The sequence below is a fragment of the Lutzomyia longipalpis genome, chromosome 4 (genome assembly GCF_024334085.1).
Source record: "Lutzomyia longipalpis isolate SR_M1_2022 chromosome 4, ASM2433408v1".
Classification (NCBI taxonomy): domain Eukaryota; kingdom Metazoa; phylum Arthropoda; class Insecta; order Diptera; family Psychodidae; genus Lutzomyia; species Lutzomyia longipalpis.
In genome coordinates, this window is record NC_074710.1 from 2,765,204 (window position 1) to 2,784,345 (window position 19,142).

General features: G+C 38.6%; 7 protein-coding genes across 7 annotated transcripts in view; 4 read left to right on the forward strand and 3 right to left on the reverse strand.

The window, feature by feature from the left end:
• LOC129795447 (mediator of RNA polymerase II transcription subunit 1) overlaps nt 1-19,142 on the reverse strand; it is a 1,235,552-nt gene that overhangs the window by 624,874 nt on the left and 591,536 nt on the right. The gene's annotated exons all lie outside the window — the stretch shown is intronic.
• LOC129795581 (ubiquitin-associated domain-containing protein 1) lies at nt 207-2,470 on the reverse strand. Its single transcript, XM_055837007.1, has 4 exons — nt 2,195-2,470; nt 1,418-2,110; nt 919-1,349; nt 207-851 (listed from the first exon to the last, which is right to left on the reverse strand). Exons 1-4 carry the CDS (start codon nt 2,311-2,313, stop codon nt 706-708), a joined length of 1,389 nt encoding a protein of 462 aa, XP_055692982.1. The 5' UTR covers nt 2,314-2,470; the 3' UTR covers nt 207-705.
• LOC129795627 (nucleosome assembly protein 1-like 1) lies at nt 4,030-6,185 on the forward strand. The gene is made up of 3 exons (XM_055837068.1): nt 4,030-4,162; nt 4,623-4,770; nt 4,848-6,185. The coding sequence occupies exons 2-3, from the start codon at nt 4,670-4,672 to the stop codon at nt 5,884-5,886; spliced, it is 1,140 nt and encodes a 379-aa protein (XP_055693043.1). The 5' UTR covers nt 4,030-4,162; nt 4,623-4,669; the 3' UTR covers nt 5,887-6,185.
• Nucleotides 6,495-8,492, forward strand: LOC129795563 (UDP-glycosyltransferase UGT5-like). The gene is made up of 2 exons (XM_055836956.1): nt 6,495-7,243; nt 7,304-8,492. The coding sequence occupies exons 1-2, from the start codon at nt 6,857-6,859 to the stop codon at nt 8,444-8,446; spliced, it is 1,530 nt and encodes a 509-aa protein (XP_055692931.1). The 5' UTR covers nt 6,495-6,856; the 3' UTR covers nt 8,447-8,492.
• LOC129795759 (ATPase inhibitor A, mitochondrial-like) lies at nt 8,653-9,516 on the forward strand. The gene is made up of 3 exons (XM_055837242.1): nt 8,653-8,856; nt 8,951-9,089; nt 9,170-9,516. The coding sequence occupies exons 1-3, from the start codon at nt 8,804-8,806 to the stop codon at nt 9,254-9,256; spliced, it is 279 nt and encodes a 92-aa protein (XP_055693217.1). The 5' UTR covers nt 8,653-8,803; the 3' UTR covers nt 9,257-9,516.
• LOC129795551 (fatty-acid amide hydrolase 2-B) lies at nt 9,400-15,841 on the forward strand. Its single transcript, XM_055836939.1, has 5 exons — nt 9,400-9,516; nt 9,613-9,864; nt 10,495-10,921; nt 13,051-13,232; nt 14,963-15,841. Exons 1-5 carry the CDS (start codon nt 9,484-9,486, stop codon nt 15,683-15,685), a joined length of 1,617 nt encoding a protein of 538 aa, XP_055692914.1. The 5' UTR covers nt 9,400-9,483; the 3' UTR covers nt 15,686-15,841.
• Nucleotides 16,894-19,129, reverse strand: LOC129795508 (mitochondrial potassium channel ATP-binding subunit-like). The gene is made up of 3 exons (XM_055836856.1): nt 19,046-19,129; nt 17,247-18,983; nt 16,894-17,190 (listed from the first exon to the last, which is right to left on the reverse strand). Exons 1-3 carry the CDS (start codon nt 19,093-19,095, stop codon nt 16,941-16,943), a joined length of 2,037 nt encoding a protein of 678 aa, XP_055692831.1. The 5' UTR covers nt 19,096-19,129; the 3' UTR covers nt 16,894-16,940.

Below are 19,142 nucleotides of genomic sequence, written 5' to 3' on the forward strand. Positions count from 1 at the left end.
AAACGTTTAATTTCACCAGTTCTCAAAAGAGACTCCCCCTTAAGTTCTTAGAAAAGAAAAGATTTTTATCAGAATCTACCCCAATATTCCAACTTTTAATTTTTCTTAGAGCTTTTCTACTTTCGTTCGCTAATTAAGTTTAAATTGCACTCAACATTTTTCTCGTATAGTTGTGCATGATGTCCTGCGAGAAATTCAACAGAAAATTTAAAAAACTGTTTCCACTTTTTATTAAGAAAACTCATCATCTTCATTAAATCTTTTCATCTTCTTTCCATGAATTCTCATTTTTGCGCATCTGTCCGTGGCAGAAGAAAGTTCTTGGAGAGAGGGAGGAATTTATTCGTTGCACAACCGACTTTTTTTTTAAGCATTTTGTGATAATTTTTCTTTTATTCTAACAATATTTTTCTTTTTTTTTTTAAATTTCTTATTGCCTAAAAGAGTTTCTAACAATTTTCTTCTTTTCTTTACGGGACAAATAGGATGCATTTTATAGCTTTCATCTTTGGTTCCTTTTAGCTTGTGATTCTATGTTCTTTAGACTAGAATTTCCATGCTGGGAATTTGAAGCATTTGCGCGGGAGGACGTTTTAAAAGAATAGAAGACTCACCGGAAAGAATATTGCCGCAATTGCACGTCCCGGATTGATGAGGGGCGAATGGGGGCGCTTTTTAATTGACATTCTTCACACTGCAGCTCACTCAGATGAGATTGCTGAACTGATTAATGGCAACAATGTGCTTCTCTTCGTGATACGTACGCAGGATGTGCCCCAACACGCCCGAAGTGTCTGTATCACTCAGCCACATACTCATTGATGAGTAATTGTCCAGCATTGAGAGGTAGGCTGGAAGAATAATAAGGAAAAATCTCATTTAGGGCAAGGAAAAGCTCTAAAAATTGAGAAAACTCACCCACAAACATTTTAGGATTTCCCAGACTTATTTGTACTTGAGGCGATGTGAGGAGAGCCTGCAGGACTGGCGAATCCGTCGGTAGCCCGTCTCGCAAGTCCGTCAAGCTACGGCTACGACTACCAACGAGCCATTCACATGCAGCTGCTTGATTGTTCTGCGTCCTCTTTAGCGCCTCACGCACCTCTGCTTCCGGAAAGCCCATCTCAATGATCTTCGTAACCGTTTCCGGTGGTGCTGGGAGATCCCGTTGCGCGTGCAGACGTACAATTTCCAGGAGAATTTCAATTTTATCCCTTCGTGAACTGAACTTCCCCCTTTCGAGGCTGAATGAAGCCACAGCTGGCGGGGAAACGGGGGCCTCCATGGAATTCTGCCCTGACAAGCTGGGATTCTCAATCAACCACTCCAATGCCGCAGGGTAGACATTGCTGGAAACAAGAATCCTTTTTAGATAAAAAAAAAATTCACAACAAAATTGTTTTTCCGGAAAACGAACTTTTTTAGCTTTAGCGCCTGATGGACACGTGCTGGAGCAAATCCCATGGCCAGGAGACTCTCAAGGGCACTAGCTTCGTGGCGTCGTCGATTGAGGAGCCTCTGCTTGAGAATCTCAATGAGACGATCCGCAAAGGGACCCGCTCCGATCACATAGGCCGAACTCTGTGCCAGTGAGATGAGTATCTTGCGGATGTCGTACTGCAGATCCGTCTGTAGCACCATGTCGTAAATGTTGACAGCCGGTGGGCTGGGCTGTGTGGCGGGAAGATCCTTCGTGGCGGCCACAACTTCCGCCAATGTGGGTCCTTTGACACTCTCTGGGGGTGCACGTGTGGGTGAGGATCTCTTGGTGAGCAGGAGGAGCTCCTCACCCTCCACGAGTCCCGCCTTCTCCACTGTCTCATGCGAATGGAGCATTGTGCGATGTCGCGTGCGTACGAGCTTATATCTGTGCAGAACACTGTCCAAATTGGCAGCATAGAAGGGTAGTGGATGAGCTTCCAGTGCCAACTGCTTCAGGGCTTCCTTCTTCACAGCACTCCCCGTTGCCTCGGGTGGCACCACCACCACCACACTCACCCCTCGTGTCGTGAGGATACGCAAATGGAGACAATCACTCGTCTCCACGTAGACACTGTGCCTGGAATCCACAGCTGATGCCTCCTGGCTGTCCAATGCATCGCTCAGCCCACTGAAAATGTCCCAAATTAGTCGAAAAAATGTCTGCATGTTCCCCAACTGCCCCCGTTTGTGTGCACATAGCCACCTGGTCTACCTCTTATTGTCACACTGTTTATCCCCAGATCCAGGATTGCTGCCACTCTCCTCACGTTTCCGCGATGCAAGCCACCTTGCACGTCTTTCGGCAAATTTTTCACGTACCCACGGAATCATCTTGCCCGCAAGTCACAATTCATCCCACTTCTTGGCATTTAATTGCACTTTCAATTCACTCAAAATTAAATTTTCAAGGAGTCTGAAGGACTTTTTTCCTCTTATGGGAAAATCCAAAATAAAAACAAATCAGTTTGACGTTTATTAGTTGGTATACCACAATCATGGCATACCAAGTATTGTAATCATCGGAAAAACCGACCACCTCAGATCGGGTTCAAACTTGGTATGAGCACGTTTTAGAAATCCCACATTACGTAAATGGTGGTGGAAAGTTCCCTTGTAGCTAGTGATCTGAAATTTTTTAGTATGTTATAGGGCTCAGTGAGACGTTTTCATCAATAATTCATACTTGACAAGCAAATATGGCGGCCTAAAGCAAAAAGTGTTTTTTCGATATAACTCGAGACCGGTTTGACCGATTTTGACCAACTTAGATCTAGAATATTCCAAGTTCCAAAAGCATCCGCAAGAGGCGCTAAAAACAAAAACAAAAATTGCCTAACTTTAAGGGGCAATATCTCCGAATCCCGATCATAGATTTCCTTGAATTTTTGATATGTTATAGCCTGACACAATATCTTTCACCAGCCCGAAAATGAAGAAAATCTATGTCGCCGGTTATAAGATATGGCCAATTGAAAAATTCTTGAATTCGAAAAATTCTAAGAGCCATACCTTCTGTTCTACTTGACGCACTTGACCGATTTTGCTCAACACACTAAAAATAATTTTAACTTATTTGCTGGTAAATTCACTGTAAATATACATTTACGGTAAAAAATCTTTTTTAAACATAAAAACAAAGAATTTCCTAAAGGATAGTTAAATTAAATAATTTTCTTAGTCATTTTTATGGATTTGTTATAATTAATTTTTATTTTTTAATCATTACGTAGAAATTTAACAAAATTTCAGTGTTTTTGAACAAAAATTTTCTGTAAACTGAAGAAAATCATGATGGAATGGAAGCCAATTGGCCTCAAAATAAAATTAATTGAAATTTAATTTAGCAAAATGAAAATTATTTATGTGTAGATTTTTTTAATAAAAAATTTTGTTAAAAATAACAAAAATTTAGTAAAAATAGACGCTGAACTCATAGAGAAAACTGAAATTTCGTTAAAAACTAAAAAAATTCGTTTTTCTCGTAGAATTCTGTTAGATTCATTTAACTTTCATTCATTTAACTTTTAACTTTTAACTTTTCATTCATTTAACCTTTCCGTATTTACGGTAAAATTTTTTAGTGTGGACTTGGCATCAAATTAAAGGTCTTGCCGGTCTTGCAGAGCTCTACAAGAAACCTCTAGAACCATCCCTTGGGGACAAAAAGAGTCAAAAACTGTTTTGATCAAACAAAAATCCGCCATTTTGTGTTCTGGAGGTGACTTTGAAATGTATAGAAATATAATGTCAGATTATAGCATTATTTCAAGACCTTTCCAAAACTAGTCACGAAATTCCTGTAGGTCTTATAGAACTTGAGATATATAACCATTTTTGTCTTTCAAATTGATGAATTTCACAAAAAAAAATCAATTTTGTTTACTATTACTACTCACAAATTAAATTACAACGCATAGACTAACCGATCCGCGTTGTAGTATACCAACTACCAACTCTTATAACTGGACGCGTTATGATAGACTTTCACAGGAATTTCCACGAGATTTCAACCAGACATTTCCGAGGAGTCGCGGAATATTGCCACGGATAGTAGTGTGGAGAATCCTATGACGATTTAAAGATTTTCAATAGAGGGTCCAGTTTGTGCGTTCGCGTTTCATTCGTTTGATTCTTTTCAGATTTCGTCACGACCTGTGGAAATAGCCGCCGCTTTCTTGAGGTAAGGATTTCTCAATTTTCTCCCCAAAATTCCCTCCGGAAAGCCCCAAAAATGCCACGAGGTGTTGCCCCTGGGGCACATGCATGGCATATGGGTGAGAGATTTGTTGAAATGTGCCCCGAAATGGGGGGAATTTGCCCTTTTCCACACGGAACTCTTATTGGCACACACGCCAATCCGCGACATGTGCTTGCCGCGGCGTAGGAATCCCAACAATTTAATTGCGCATTTCGCTTTTGTTGGCACTACGGGCTTTTTTTCGTGCCTGGTCAGAGGTTACTGCCTCCTGACCACCACAAGGTGTGAAATTGCTCCGACTTTTGCTGGGATTTTTGGGTGTTGCAGGAAACAAAGGAGCCCTTGAACCCAGTTCCGTAGGATTTTATCTAGGAGGCTCTGAAAATTTTCCATTTGACCGAAGATAGATTTTGTTGGCTAAATTTTGGACTCTTCTCCGTAGATTTCGTCATATTGAAGGAGAGCACTCACTGAACACACACACACACAATGTCTGCTGACGAGGCACAAGAGAAAGCAGTGGTAGATGCTGGTCAAGATTCCGATGGAGAGGCAGAGGAGAAGGGTGGCTTCAATAACTTCGTCAATTCGTGAGTATCCCTCAAAGAAAGAAAAATCCAATTGGAATGATTTAACCTCAAACTTTTTTGTTGTACTTCCGGAACAGACCGGCCTTCCTGAGTGGCATCATGCGTCGACAGGTGCTTCAGTTGATGGTTAAATCACTGCCAGAACCCGTACAGAAGCGCATTAAGGCACTGAAGAATCTTCAATTGGAATATTTTGACATTGAGGCGAAATTTTACGAGGAAGTGTATGAGCTTGAGAAGAAGTACCAAGCTCTGTACAATCCAATTCTCGAGAAGAGGCGCAACATTGTGGCCGGGACGTATGAGCCAACGGGTAAGGAGGTGGAATACCAATCAGACCATGAGGATGATGATGAGATAACGGAGAAAATGAAGGAATTGAGTGCAGAATTTAAGGGTACAAAGCTCGATTACCCGGCTGATGTTAAAGGTATTCCGGATTTCTGGCTCAAAATCTTCCGGAATGTCACCCTCATTTCGGACATGGTGCAGGAACACGATGAGGTGATCCTGAAGAAGCTCAAAGATGTGACAATCAAGTATGGGGATGAGGGTATGAGCTACACGCTGGAGTTCCATTTTGAGCCCAATGAGTACTTTACGAATGAAGTTCTCACGAAGCAGTACTTCCTCAAGGCAGCCATTGAGAAGGATGACCCGTTCTCCTTTGAGGGCACAGAGATTTACAAATGCGTTGGGTGCGAGATCAATTGGAACAAAGGGATGAACCTCACGGTGAAGACAATCCGGAAGAAGCAGAAGCACAAGGCACGCGGAGCTGTGCGTACAATCACCAAGGTGGTGCCCAATGATTCCTTCTTCAATTTCTTCAGCCCACCCGAGGTGCCGGAGGATGATTCGAAGATTGATTCGGAGAATGAGAATCTCCTTGCGAGTGACTTCGAAATTGGGCACTTCCTCCGTTCACGCGTTATCCCCAAAGCGGTGCTCTACTACACGGGTGACGTGGTCGATGATGATGATGATGATCTGGAGGAGGAGGAGGAGGAAGATGCTGAAGAGGAGGATGACGATCTCGAGGGGGATTGTGATAAGTACATCGACAAAATTGGGGGCTCCAAGAAGGAGAACCCACCGGAATGTAAGCAGCAGTGAGGTGGCGCAAGCAGACGCACCATCCCGGAGCTTTTATGCTAAAAATTTGTGGGTCAATTTCTTTTCTTTTTCTCCTTTCTTCATCATTTATTTCTTTTGTCTGTCAAAATAAACGCGATGCTTTGAATTAACATCACACATTCCTGATAAAAAAAAACCAACCCGGGAGATTATAGAAGCGTCTTTTTTTTTTCTTCCCCCCCTCATGTCTATCCACGCTCATTTGTGGCTTAATCATTTGAATTACAATAAATTTTCTTTTTTTTTTTTAATTATAATCAAAAATTCTCAAAGGAAAATGTTGTTTTTCTTTCTACTCCAATTGATTTTTTGAGCGTTAAAATTGGCGCGAAGAACGCTTGGAGTCTTGCATATTCCGAAAAAATGGCGGCTGGTCCAAGAAAGAAAGGGAGTGGGGCTAAATTGGTCAATTGGGCAAATTAATACGAAAAAAAACTTAAATTGATGATTTTCTATTGATTAAAAGACTAAAAGTGAGTTTATAAAAATATCTTAAGAGGATCTGGACACATTAAAAATGTTTTTGTTGTTCAGGTCAAAATTCTCATCAAATCGTGTCAAAGAAATAATTATCGTGATGCACGTGCTTCATTTTGGCCACGAATAGCTTTCAACAAGCTAGTTCTTTAGCACAAAAAAATTGAGCATTAGTTTTAGTTTATTTTCTAAAGACAAAAACAAAAGTTATTCCTTAAGAAGAGAGATTTGAAAAAAAAAATTTAAGACAGGATTTAAAACAAAGATTTTTTGACCGTTAAGAAGGGTTTAAAAGGGAAACAATAAGTAGGAAAAATTAACAATTTGTTTGAAAGTGCAAAAAGGGGACAAAAAATTTCGAGAAATATTAAAGAAAACCATATGGTGGAGAAGAGAAATTATTTTGGGATCAAAAAAAAAGGATTAAAAGAACAAGGATTGTGTGCATTGTGAGCTATAAAAGCACCAGAAGATGGAAATAAAGATGAAATTGTTATTTCTTTTGATCCTTCCGTATTTTTCAAATGCTGGAAATATCCTTGTACTTATCCCCAATCCATCAAGAAGTCATGTTGTATGGATAAATACTTTAACTGACGTACTAGCTGAAAGAGGACACAACATTACGTTTCTATCAAGTAATATTTATGGGAAAAAAATGCCAAATATTCATCACCTTGAATTAGACGTGGCAAAAGAAGAGCGTGTGAAAAGATTAGGAGCAATTGATGTGTTTAAAATAGGAAAAGGAAATTTTTTTAATAGACTAAATCGAGTAAATCATAAGTCTGACATGCAAGAAGCTTATACCCAATCCAGTGGATATCAACGACTCCAAGAGTATCCTGACGATTTTAAGGTTTTATATTTAATGATTTTGAAGGTTTTATTGGGCTATATTTCTTTTTTATCTTTTCAGTTCGATTTGGTCATCTTTGAATATATTGAACAGTCATTTCTAATGAGTTTTGTTGAAAAATTCGGAAATGCACCAGTGATTGGGGCTTCTAGCGTAGCCATGCCACTTTCATCTAACACTTATGTACCAGGCAATTTAATTTCTCCATCTTTTATGAAAATCAATTTGATAAGGAATAGTCCGAGTGTGTTGACTTTTTGGGGAAGACTTTTAAATTATACAATCATTTTTGTGTTTGAAGTTTTAAAACACTATTGTACTGTGCCAAATCTTTCGTCGGAATTAGAAAAACAATTCAAACTTATTCTTATAAACAAACATCCTGCCTCGGATGAAATTGTACCACTTTGGCCACATGTAATTCCAGTTGGAGGACTTCATATTCAACCCCCTAAAGATCTACCAAAAGATCTTAAAGATATTTTAGATTCCGCTAAAGATGGAGTGATCCTTTTCTCTTTGGGATCCGTTGTACAAAGTTCAAAGATTCAAAAAGATCGTTTAATGGAAATTGTGGAAGCTTTTCGTGCTCTACCGCAGTATACGTTCCTCTGGAAGTACGAGAAGAGCTCATTGCACGTTGAAATACCTTCAAATGTAATAATTCGCAAATGGCTGCCACAGAATGATATCCTGGCACATCCGAATTTGAAACTTTTCATCACCCACGCTGGAATTCTCAGTACACACGAAACAATTTGGCATGGTGTCCCTGCTCTAGGGCTTCCAGTCTTTTTGGATCAATTTAGCAATATAGAACATTGCGTGAAGTCAGGATTTGCCGAGGAAGAAGACATAACGAAGGTCGAACGGAATTCCTTCAGGAAACTCATCGTGAAGATGATGAATGATCCAAAATACAAGGAGAACGCAATGATTTATTCTCAACTTTTCAGGGATCAGATAGACAATCCTCTTGAACGAGCTGTTTGGTGGACAGAGTTTGTGATGCGTCATCCCAATATGACCTTCATGAGCCCTCCTTATGCAGATGTTAGCCCATTCATCAGGCACTCATGGGATGTTCTAGCTTTCCTCTATTCACTCTTTCTTATTACTTTGTACATGATTTTTAAATTTATTTCCTTCCTTGTAAGAAAATGCCTTAAAAAATATCATGTCAAGAAAGCTAAAGTAGAATAATGTATTCACTGATATAATTTGTCAAATAAATGGTTTTGGTAATGGATTTAGTACACATTTATAAATTTAGCTGTGATTCTTTCTTCGAAGTTTTTTGAAGACCAAAAGGACATAAAAACTATTTTGACTAATTTAGCCCCACATCCCCTATTTTTGAAAAGCTACTAAAGTTAGTTTACGGACTTGAGAAAATCAGTAGGCGCAGACCTCAAAGAAAAAAGATCAGAAAGATCAATGAACTGAAAATAAAGATCATTTCCTTGTTTTTCTTTTGCAAAGATAGTCCATTGAGTTTAAGAATCTGCAAAAATAATTCCAAAATCTCTGTTAAAAGTTCTTTGGAGTTTCTTCTGAGAAATGTTCAAAAGCACGCGAGCTATTTGCAGCCGTCAACCTTTTAATTTGATCAGGTAGATTTTTTTGTATACTTTCTCTTTATTTTTAGCTGTATTTGATAACGTTACGTAATTTTTCTTTTGGTGGAAAAATCCCGGAAAAACTTAGAGTTGCTGGTATGAGTCAACTGGGAGATTTGGGTAGTGGTGCTGGAAAAGGTGGTGGTGGCGGTGGGAGTATCCGGGAAGCTGGAGGATCAATGGGACGAATGGAAGCTGCCAAGGAGGAAGAATATTTCTACCGAAAAGTTGAGTTTCCGTTCATTTGTCTAATCCTGAAATTCAATTAAAAATTTTCATCTTAATTTTCTAAAATTATTTTTTTTAGCAACAAGAACAGCTGAAAAAATTCAAAGAAACTCAAACAAAAGATGAAGGAGTTCGTGATGGTATTTCTGGAAAAAATCCTAAATAGAAGCCAGCCGGAAAAATAAAATTACAAATAAAAATTTCACAAATTGAGGTTATGTTTGAAGCGCGCCAAATAAAATTGCGGAGAAGCACATTAGAGCCACCAGAGGACTCTGGTGTGATGATCATAAATCAAAATATGGAAATTTTTTAACTTTCGTCGCTTTTTCCACTTTGCTTCATTTTCTTCATTTAATTCGCAACTTCAGTGCCACACACAATTGCTAGAAGATGCCCCGTAACCGGAAGGCCACACAGAGTCAGGTAAATATGGATAAAATGGTTGATTTTGTTGTCCAGGAGTGTTGAAAGTGGGTCGAGTTTGACGCTCCCGGAATTTTTTCTTTCGTCTCCACACAGAATAAGACCTGCGAAATACTCAAAGGAATCGCGTGGGGTATTCTCACCCAAATCATCCTCATCATCCACATTCTCGTGGATAAGCTACTCGAGACTGTCCTGGAGTGGTATTGGAAGGAGAAGAAGACATGCAGCTCACTCCGGGAGAATTTCTTCATCACCAAAAGTGCCACCGAAATTGCGGGGCTCATCCGGAAAGGGGAGCTTACATCGTATCAAGTCTGCAAGGCCTACATTGATCGCATGAAGGAGGTAAGTGGGGCCAAGTTCCATTCTTTTTTTCTTCTTTGTTTCTTCCATTCCCTCGGGAGGTGCCACATCAAACCCGTTTTGCGTGGACTTTACAGTCACGTGCTGAATTTCATGACTCAAGAGCAATTTCTGGATAATTTTGAGATCTTTATCTATTCAATTTTTGAGTTTCTTATTTCTTCTTTATTTATTTTCAATTAAATGGGTTAAATTTTGAAAAGATAATGCCCGTTGCGTCCGTCGCAGTCTTTAGTATCAGTAACATTACCAAAGTCCCTAAGAAAAAGACAGAAAAGTTAGAAATTTCTCAAAATGTTTTCTTGGCATTTTTTTTAAAATAATTTTTCTTTTAAAAAAATTACTCCAGATTCCGTTTTATCAAATAAATTAATAATTAAACGATTTCCTAATAATTATGTAAAGTTTAAAAAGTCAAGGTTGTCCAGGTGAATAGTCTGTGCGTTTGCAAAGAAAAAGCGCGCGTTGTTTGAATGAATTTGTATTTTTTTTTTCGTGAAAATTACGTAATTTAAATTTAATGGCTTTTGTGAGCAATTCAGCTGAATTAACCTTGAAGGAATGATTTAAAGAAATCAGAGAAAATCGCTCCATGCGTCTTGTCGTCAACAGGTGAATCCACAGTTGAATGCAATTGCTGATGGTCCATTTGAGAGTGCCCTCGAGGAGGCAAAAAAGATCGATGAGCGTCTCGAGAAGCATGAAGTATCAGCGCGGGAATTCGCGGAAAAACCCTTTCTGGGGGTACCGTTCACAACGAAAGACAGCACAGCTGTCAAGGGAGCCCTTCACACATTGGGGCTCCTTTCGCGGGCAACAGAACGTGCCACGGAGGATGCTGAATGTGTGCGTTTGATGAAGGAAGCTGGAGCCATTTGTGTGGCCACCACAACGGTCCCAGAAGTGAACAGATGGCAGGAGACACGCAACAATGTCACGGGAATCACAAATAATCCATACGATCTGCGCCGTACTGTTGGTGGATCATCTGGCGGGGAGGCAGCTGTGATCAGTGCATGCGGAAGTGCCTTTGGAATAGGTTTAACAATTTTTCTCTTTAATCATGCGCCCGTAGAAGTGCCTCCTTGTCCCTAAAATACCGTCCCTTTGTGAGAATTCTTTTTTTTTGGTGAATTCTCATTGTGCCTTTTTCTAGTCTTTTGTGACCCTTTTGCCCGCGTAAAAATACATTTTCCCGCATTTTCACACATTTTAATCTGACTTTGAACTGTTTGTAGTCAATTAACTTTAAAACAAACGTCCTTTCTCATCTCTTTAAAATCCTTCTTATAAGCAGAGTACTTAAAAAAGGACATTATGCATTTTGAGGTTCTCATGGTATCATTCGAAGAATAAAGAAAGATATCTCGTAAAGATTCTACAAAATATTTAAGAAATTAGACTTTCCTTTTTCATCTGAAATCAATTAAGGAAAAAATTGCTAAAAAAATAAAATTTCTGCCCACATTATAGGGGAACATGGGGCAAAATGTTAATTTCATTTGAAAAATATATTTTCCTTGGTATGTACCGAGAAAATATTTGAATTTTACAATGACGACAGTCTTATAGGAAATCCGGGCTACAACTTTGTCTCACACGATTTCTTTCTATCACAATGGGAAAATGCATTTTCAGTCCATTTTCCGAACCTTGCGATATAACATTTTACCCCAGTTACCCCTACATTATTTATTTTCCTTAACCTCTATGTAGGATTTTGCTGGCCAATGTGGCCAAATAGACTTTTCTCAATCGCCACAGAATTAAAATCTATTTAACATTTCGTGAAAATTTCCTTATCTGCGTATATAGGGAAGTTTCATTACTTCAAGATCGTCGAAAGAAAACTTGAAAAATCTTTTGAGAAAAAATGAAGACCAAACTTTTGAGGTTAGAAACTTCGATTCTCCAAGTGTTAAAAGTGCATGAAGCATATGCGTCAGTGCGTCGATTGATGAATTTACAAAGAAAAAGCAATAAAAATCGCAAAGATGCATTGACGCGTATGTTTTATATGTACAAAAACATACAAAATAACATGATCTTGACATTTTGTTTATCAAGAAATTGTCAGGATTTAAAAACTTTTATCTCAGCGGCAAATACTAAGAATAGTACAAAAAAAATTCAAAATTCACAATCGAAGTAAGAAGATTGAAAAATAAGTCATAAACATTCACATTATTCAGAACAAAAAACGGAACCGGCAAAAAATGTCATGATCATGATATTTTTTTCTCAAATATCAAATGTATAGCATCATCAGTTCTTTCGATGATTCGGCATTGTTTTTTTTTATTAAAACTTTATTTGTTATTTGCTTTCAAATGTTAAGGATATTAACCAAAGCACTGAAGCATATGCTTCATGCTTTTAAACAGAAAATTAGATACAGTCGTGCTCTCGTGGTAGGACCGTCGTCAAAATGACTTCTCCGCGGTAAAACGGCTTCAGAATGAGGAATTTTGCCTTCGCAGTGGGACAATTAGTATCCTACCTTTCCAATAGTACTAATTGTCCCACTGCGAAGGCAAAATACTTCATTCTGAAGCCGTTTTACCGCGGAGAAGTCATTTTGACGACGGTCCTACCACGAGAGCACGACTGTACAATGTGGGCGTGACCTTTAGTTTTCTTTTCGAGAAAATCACTTCAGAGGTTTCTCAACTAGCTTAATTGAAAAAATGAGTCTTTTCAGCGTTTTTTTAAAATGTTTTTTTGTTTAGAAACTTTTACAAGAATTTTCGTCTGATTATTAAGATTATTTTTCATGAGAACCTCAAAGTGAATAAAGTCCTTTTGAATATATAATCAAATTCAATCTCAAAGTAAGACTAAAAGTCTTCTTAATTTAATCTTCTTAAAATTAAATAGAAACCTCTGACGAATTATTCAAACACTCGTGAAAACTTCAATTAAAAATTACATTAATTTACTTACAAAAATAATGTTATAAGAGAGATTTAGTGAATTTGTTACGAAGAAAGCACACAATGTGATGTAAAATGAATAAATTGTGTATACATTTGTAAGAAAACAAAGCTAGTTTCACTTTTTCTCCCTTTAAAATTTCACTTGAAGGTGTGTTTTGGAATAATTTATCAGAGGATTTCGAGGATTTTTTTAAGAGAAGAAAAAAATAATGCTGATGGGCTTGTCTTGTAGGTACAGACATTGGTGGCTCTATTCGAATGCCATCCTTCTACTGTGGGATCTACGGGCACAAACCCACCTCGGGGTTGGTTAATATGCGCGGGACAACGTTCAGGACGGGAAAGGAGAAGAATACGATGGTTGCGGCGGGACCAATGACACGATATGCAAAGGATCTGCTGCCAATCTTCAAGGTGAGTGATTAATTTTCAAATGTTTTCCTTTCTCTCTTTCGCCGCCCGGTTAGATAAAGCGCCATGCCCATTTGCATTGATTGCTCATTTCTATTGCGTAAGAAGTTATTTTTGGGCTGACACAACGTGCTTTGGAAAGCAAAATACCTCCATGAATTAATTTATTTAAATTCCATTCTAACTTTATTTTCTTTGAAAATATTTTCTGTGAGGTTTTATCTTAATGATTTGTGTGGAAAAAATTATTTTTTATTGGATAAATGATAATTAAAAAAAAAGGTTTTAAAATGATTTAATTTTTGTATCTTTTTTATCTGATGAATATTTTGGTTATTATGGCGAATCTTTACGAAGATCTGAATATTTTAATTCATCATAAACATCCCTTGATTGAAGCCAAATAATACGAAGGATACGAAACCGAATAAAAATCGAAAAAAAATTAGCCCTTTTTGGTTTGAATTTACTTTAATTTAAGGCTTTTATTTTAGTCCTTTTTTAGGCTTTAATTAATTTTATTTTAAGCTGACTCTGCCTTTTAAGAGTTGAAAGCCAAGTATAGGTCTTTTTGTCCTTTATAAGCTTGAATTATTATTTTTTAAAAGTTTTTGTTCCTCAATCTCTGCCTTTTAAGGACTGAAAAAAATATTTTTTAAGCTTTAATTTAGCATGTTTAGTGATACGTTTACTATTCGGCCTAAAAGTCGTTTTGAGGCTTGAATGAAATATTTTTTTTTTTAGCTTCAGCTCCTCAATATGAACGATTTTTTAAGACTGAAAATTAATATTTTGATTTCTTTGGCAAGTCATCCGAATATTAACGAATAATCTGAATATTTGCGAAGATTCGAATAATTTCACTTAAATTGGAATTTTTGCGGAAAAATTCGAATTTCATTTAAATTACTGGTTCTGAATACAGATAAATATGTACATAAATTATATAAACAGAACCTTCGTTAGAATTTCATTATATTTCAGTAAATGATAATGACATCAATCGTTAAAATTACGTTAGAAAAATGCTTCCTTTAAAACAAGACTCTTCGCATACAGTAAAATGCGCGAAAAACACTTTTTAATACAAAATTATCTTAATTAGAAGCGTAGCAAAATATTTATTAATGACTGTAATTTTTCTTGTGTGTTTAAATAGGTAGATTTTGACAGTTTTTAATTGTTACGTTTAAATTTGTTTTATTGACCTGAAAAACATTTAAAAGAGTAAAAGAAGATATTTATTTTCAAAGGTTTTGACATTTAATTTATAGTATTTAACGTTAATTCTAATGTTTGATTTTTTTTCCTTCCGTTTTACGACTATTTTCTAACGTTAAATGCGGCTTTTCTGTCATTTGACATCTGTTGCTTGAATTTTTTTTCTAATGCTTGATATTTCTCTTTGTAATTTTGATTTGATTGCTACGCTTGACATTTATCTTCTTACATTTGACGTTAATTTTTCAAGGCATGATGCATTTCCCTCTTCTGTCATTTCTAACATTTGACGTTTCTTTTCTGGCTTTTGACATTTCTTATTGATGTTTATTTTTGTAAACGTTTGAAAATTCCTTTTTTGATTTTTTTATTATAAAATTTATTAACAAATAATTTCTTAAGATATCTTAAGGAAAAAAAAGCTGATTTGTCTGACCTTTTCGAAAGTTCTGACAGTAAAACAGCTTCCGTGGCTACGCCAATGATCTAGAAATCCTCCAATTGTCCTCCAGGTTCTCGTAGGGCCAAAATTGGCGTCAACTCTGGAACTGAATGTGAAGCCCAATGTGCGTAAATTGCGGTACATGTACCTGACGGACATAAAGGATCTCAAAGTGGCTCCCGTTGGGAAGGACATGTTAGGAGCCCTAAGACGTGCCATTCGTTATATTGATTCAATTGCTGAGAATCCATGCGTAGAAGTGACAATTCCCGGCACGGAGATGACCTCAAAGATGTGGCGACACGCGATGCGCAAGGAGCCCCAAGGCTTTGATTTGCTCCTCGGCAATGGGCAACCAGTGAACCCCATTGTGGAGTTGGTGAAGAAACTCCTTGGGCAGAGTGACTTCACTCTCGCGGCAATCTACTCGCTAATCGATGGGATTCTCCCAGCGGGGAATGTGCAGAAAATTGAGGCTACAACACGGGCATGTGGGAATGCCATAAAGGAACTTCTTGGGGATGATGGGGTACTCCTGGTGCCGAGTGCACCCAGCCCAGCTTCCTTCCACTACGCACCTCTCGTGCAGATCTACAAATTCAGCTACTGGAGCCTCTTCAACTGCCTCCATCTGCCGGCAACGCAAATTCCTCTCGGCTTGGACTCACGGGGTCTACCGTTGGGATTGCAGATTGTTGCTGCACCCAATTGTGACAGATTGTGCTTCGCTGTGGCTGAAGAGATTGAAAATTCTCTCGCAGGGTGGAAGCCACCCTTTACGACTGCTTCTTAGAAAGAAAATTAATCTAAAGAGTATAAGGAAACATTCCGGAGACACAGGATTTTTTATCTTAAGTTTGTAGCGATTAATTTTCAGGTGAAAGGTATTTTTTTCTATATTTTCTATGATTTATATTTTTTCTATAATAAATATATAATTTTCACTATATATTTGTTTTTTCTTACATTTCCTAATTGCTCAACAATGATTTATTTTTGCCTTAATTTGGTGTTTATTGTAAATTGTCTATGATATGAATTCTTAAAGCTTTGCGAGCTAGATAAAACATAGAATAAATAAAATTAATTATCCCTCAAAGTGCTGCAACTGTAGGGTAATAGATTGCATTCAATTCAAGAAGAATAATAGATAAGGCTTATATATTTCTATGTTTATTACAGACAACCACCAAAAATTCTATGTTTTAGCATTCAGATTATTCTGTTTTTTTATAGCTTCAGCACTTTGTTAAAAAGATTATTTATGGTTTCTTATCATAAGAATTCTGTCAATATTCTTTTAAACTGAAATAATAATTTAATAAGCCGGTTTATGTCTCAGATTAAAACATAGAATGTCGCTCTACGCACTCAAGACACAAATAAATTTTTTTTAAAAGAACTTTTGGCATTTCATGTGGAAACAATAAATCATCGTAAGCAACGAAAAAATAGAATTGAAAAAAAACTAGCTTGAATAAAAAACATAGAATTCAGCATCGAAACACAAAATTCTTTGAAAAAAAAAAGAGATTTTTCAAATTATCAAAAACAATTTAAATAATTTAAGCAAAAATTTTATATTTTCAATACATATTTCTATGTTTTTCTTCTTTTTTTTCAGTAAAAAGGTGTTAATTAAAGAAATAAAAAAAGAATCAAGAATGAAATTATAAATCCATTAAAAGTAAAACTGATAGAACAAAATAAAAATTAATTTTTAACAAAAACCTTAAGCACGTGAATTAATAAACTTATTACTGCTAAATGTTATAAAAAAAACTTCTCGTTAGAAAACATTTAACATCTGTGGGTTTATGTCTAGGAATAAAAAACATAGAATATTGTGAATAAAACATCGTGGGCATAAAAAACTGTCCGTTATCCAACACATACCATTTAATAACTTTTTTCTGAAAGAATGATTTGTGATCTTCCTGTCTCCTAAATCAGAGGATTAAGCTGCAAAAGGATAAAGGACTTCTTCAAAAAAAGAGAAAATCACAATTGAATAAAGTTCTAATATTTGCGTCTAAATGGAACACTTTTTAGCCTCTTTGGCGCGACTCTTCGTCACGGGATTCACTTTGATGACTCACGAGGGCAAAGTAGAGTCCTTTCTTTGCTGTGAGCTGCTCATGGGTGCCCATCTCAACGATACGCCCCTGATTGAGGACAACAATGAGGTCTGCATTGCGTATTGTGGACAATCTGTGGGCAATAACGAGCGTCGTGCGATTCTTCACAGCTGAGTCCAGGGCTTTCTGCACTTCTGCCTCACTCGTGGCGTCCAGGGCGCTGCAAATTTAAATTTATTTTTAAAGAATTCTCTCATCCGGATGGGACTAACTCACCTCGTTGCTTCGTCCAAGATGAGAATAGCGGGTTTTTTCAGCAATGCTCGTGCAATGGCAATCCTCTGTCGCTGCCCACCACTCAGCTGAACCCCACGCTCCCCAACATTCGTGTCGTAGCTCTCGGGAAGTTCCCGGATAAAGTCATGGCATTGCGCCAGGCGGGCTGCTTCGTAAACTTCCTCATCCGTAGCCTCAGGGCAGCCGTATTTGATATTATTGAAGATACTCGTGGCAAAGAGGATTGGCTGCTGCTCAATGAAGCCAATTGCACGCCCTCGCAGCCACATGGGTGAGATTTCAGCCAAACTGAAGCCATCGAGCTCAATTGTGCCGCCTGTTGGTTCATAGAAACGCTCCAGGAGGGCAGCTACGGTGGACTTCCCTGAGCCACTGGCCCCAACAAGAGCCACCGTCTTCCCCGGTTCGAGGATCAGGGAGAAATCCCGCAGCACTGTCTGTTCATCCCGTGTGGGATACGCAAAGGTGACCTTGTGGAAGCGAATGTGCCCCCGGAGAACATCCTGTGGGATTGTGAGCCCCCTTTCGAGGGGAATCTGTGGTGTGAGGGACAAGTAATCGAAAACTCTCGTTCCTGCGGTTAGACCACGAATAAGGGAGCCAAGGAGAAGTGATCCCTGTGTCAGGGAACGTTGAACACCCTGAGCTGCCACGAGGAAGGCCATCAACTGACCAGCAGTGATTTGATTCGAGGACATGAGGTAGCCACCGCAGAGGAGCGTTGATGCCACCATTCCGTTCAGCATAAAATTGGTCAGAGCTTGAAAGACGGCAATGCCAGAGCCGAGACTCTGCGCCAGGACAGCTGCTTCATTTGTTTCTCGCTCAAAACCCTCAATCTCATGATACTCAGACGCATTTGCACGCACTGTCCGGATGTTTGAGAGACTTTCTTCGCACACACTCGTTGCCTTCTCCGTTTGTCGTTGAGCACGCTTACTGAGAGCCCTGAGGGATTGTCCCAGCATGGAGAACATCAGTACAACGGATGGAACGGAGATGAGAGCCACAGCAGCCATGTGCGGTGAAATGGCCACGAGGGAGATTCCGCCACCAATTAGTTGGGCAGCACAGCGCAATCCCTGAGAGATGCACTGCTTGAAGGATGACTTGAAGTCCTGCACGTCCGTTGTGAGCCGATTGACGAGCTCCCCCGTGCGATTGCGATCGAAGAAGGCAAGATCCTGAATGATGATCTGCCGGTAGAGATCCTGCTTAATAGCTGCCGCCATATCCTCGCCAATTTGACTCAGAAGAATGATATAGACGAATGTGAAGAGTGACTGAAGCCCATAGAGGGTGAAGAGATGAAATCCAGGACGACGGATGTCAGCAATGAATTCCCCAAGAGTCGTCTTCACCGATGCCGCCCCAATTCCGGCATATTTTGTCAGTGTATTCACAAAGGCCCCCAGAAAAATGGGGATCTTGATATTGAGGTACGCAACCACAATTGCAGATATCACAGCACCGAGGAGTTTGAGGAAATGTGGCTTAAGGTAGCTCCAGAGTCGCTTCCAATCAAATTGATGCGGAATCTCCCGAATGGGTGCAACGGGTTCGCATTTTGCATTAATGGGGCGCGTGCGGAGGCTATAGAGAGACAGGAATGTACATCCACCGAGGGTGACACCGTAGGTGAGACGAGGAAAGGATGCCTTTTCCGGAGCACCAGGTTTTCGGCAGAAATTCACTCTTGATCGCAAAAGAGTGGTTCTAAAGTGGAAAATCAGACAATTTAGGCATTTAAAATTAACTTCCGGCGAATATTTTCTCACCTGAGACCTTTTAACTCTCTGCAGAGGGAATTTCTGAGGAGGAGGTACATTTTCCTGACCAATTTGACGAAAAGGGTCAAACACTTTGAGGTTATGG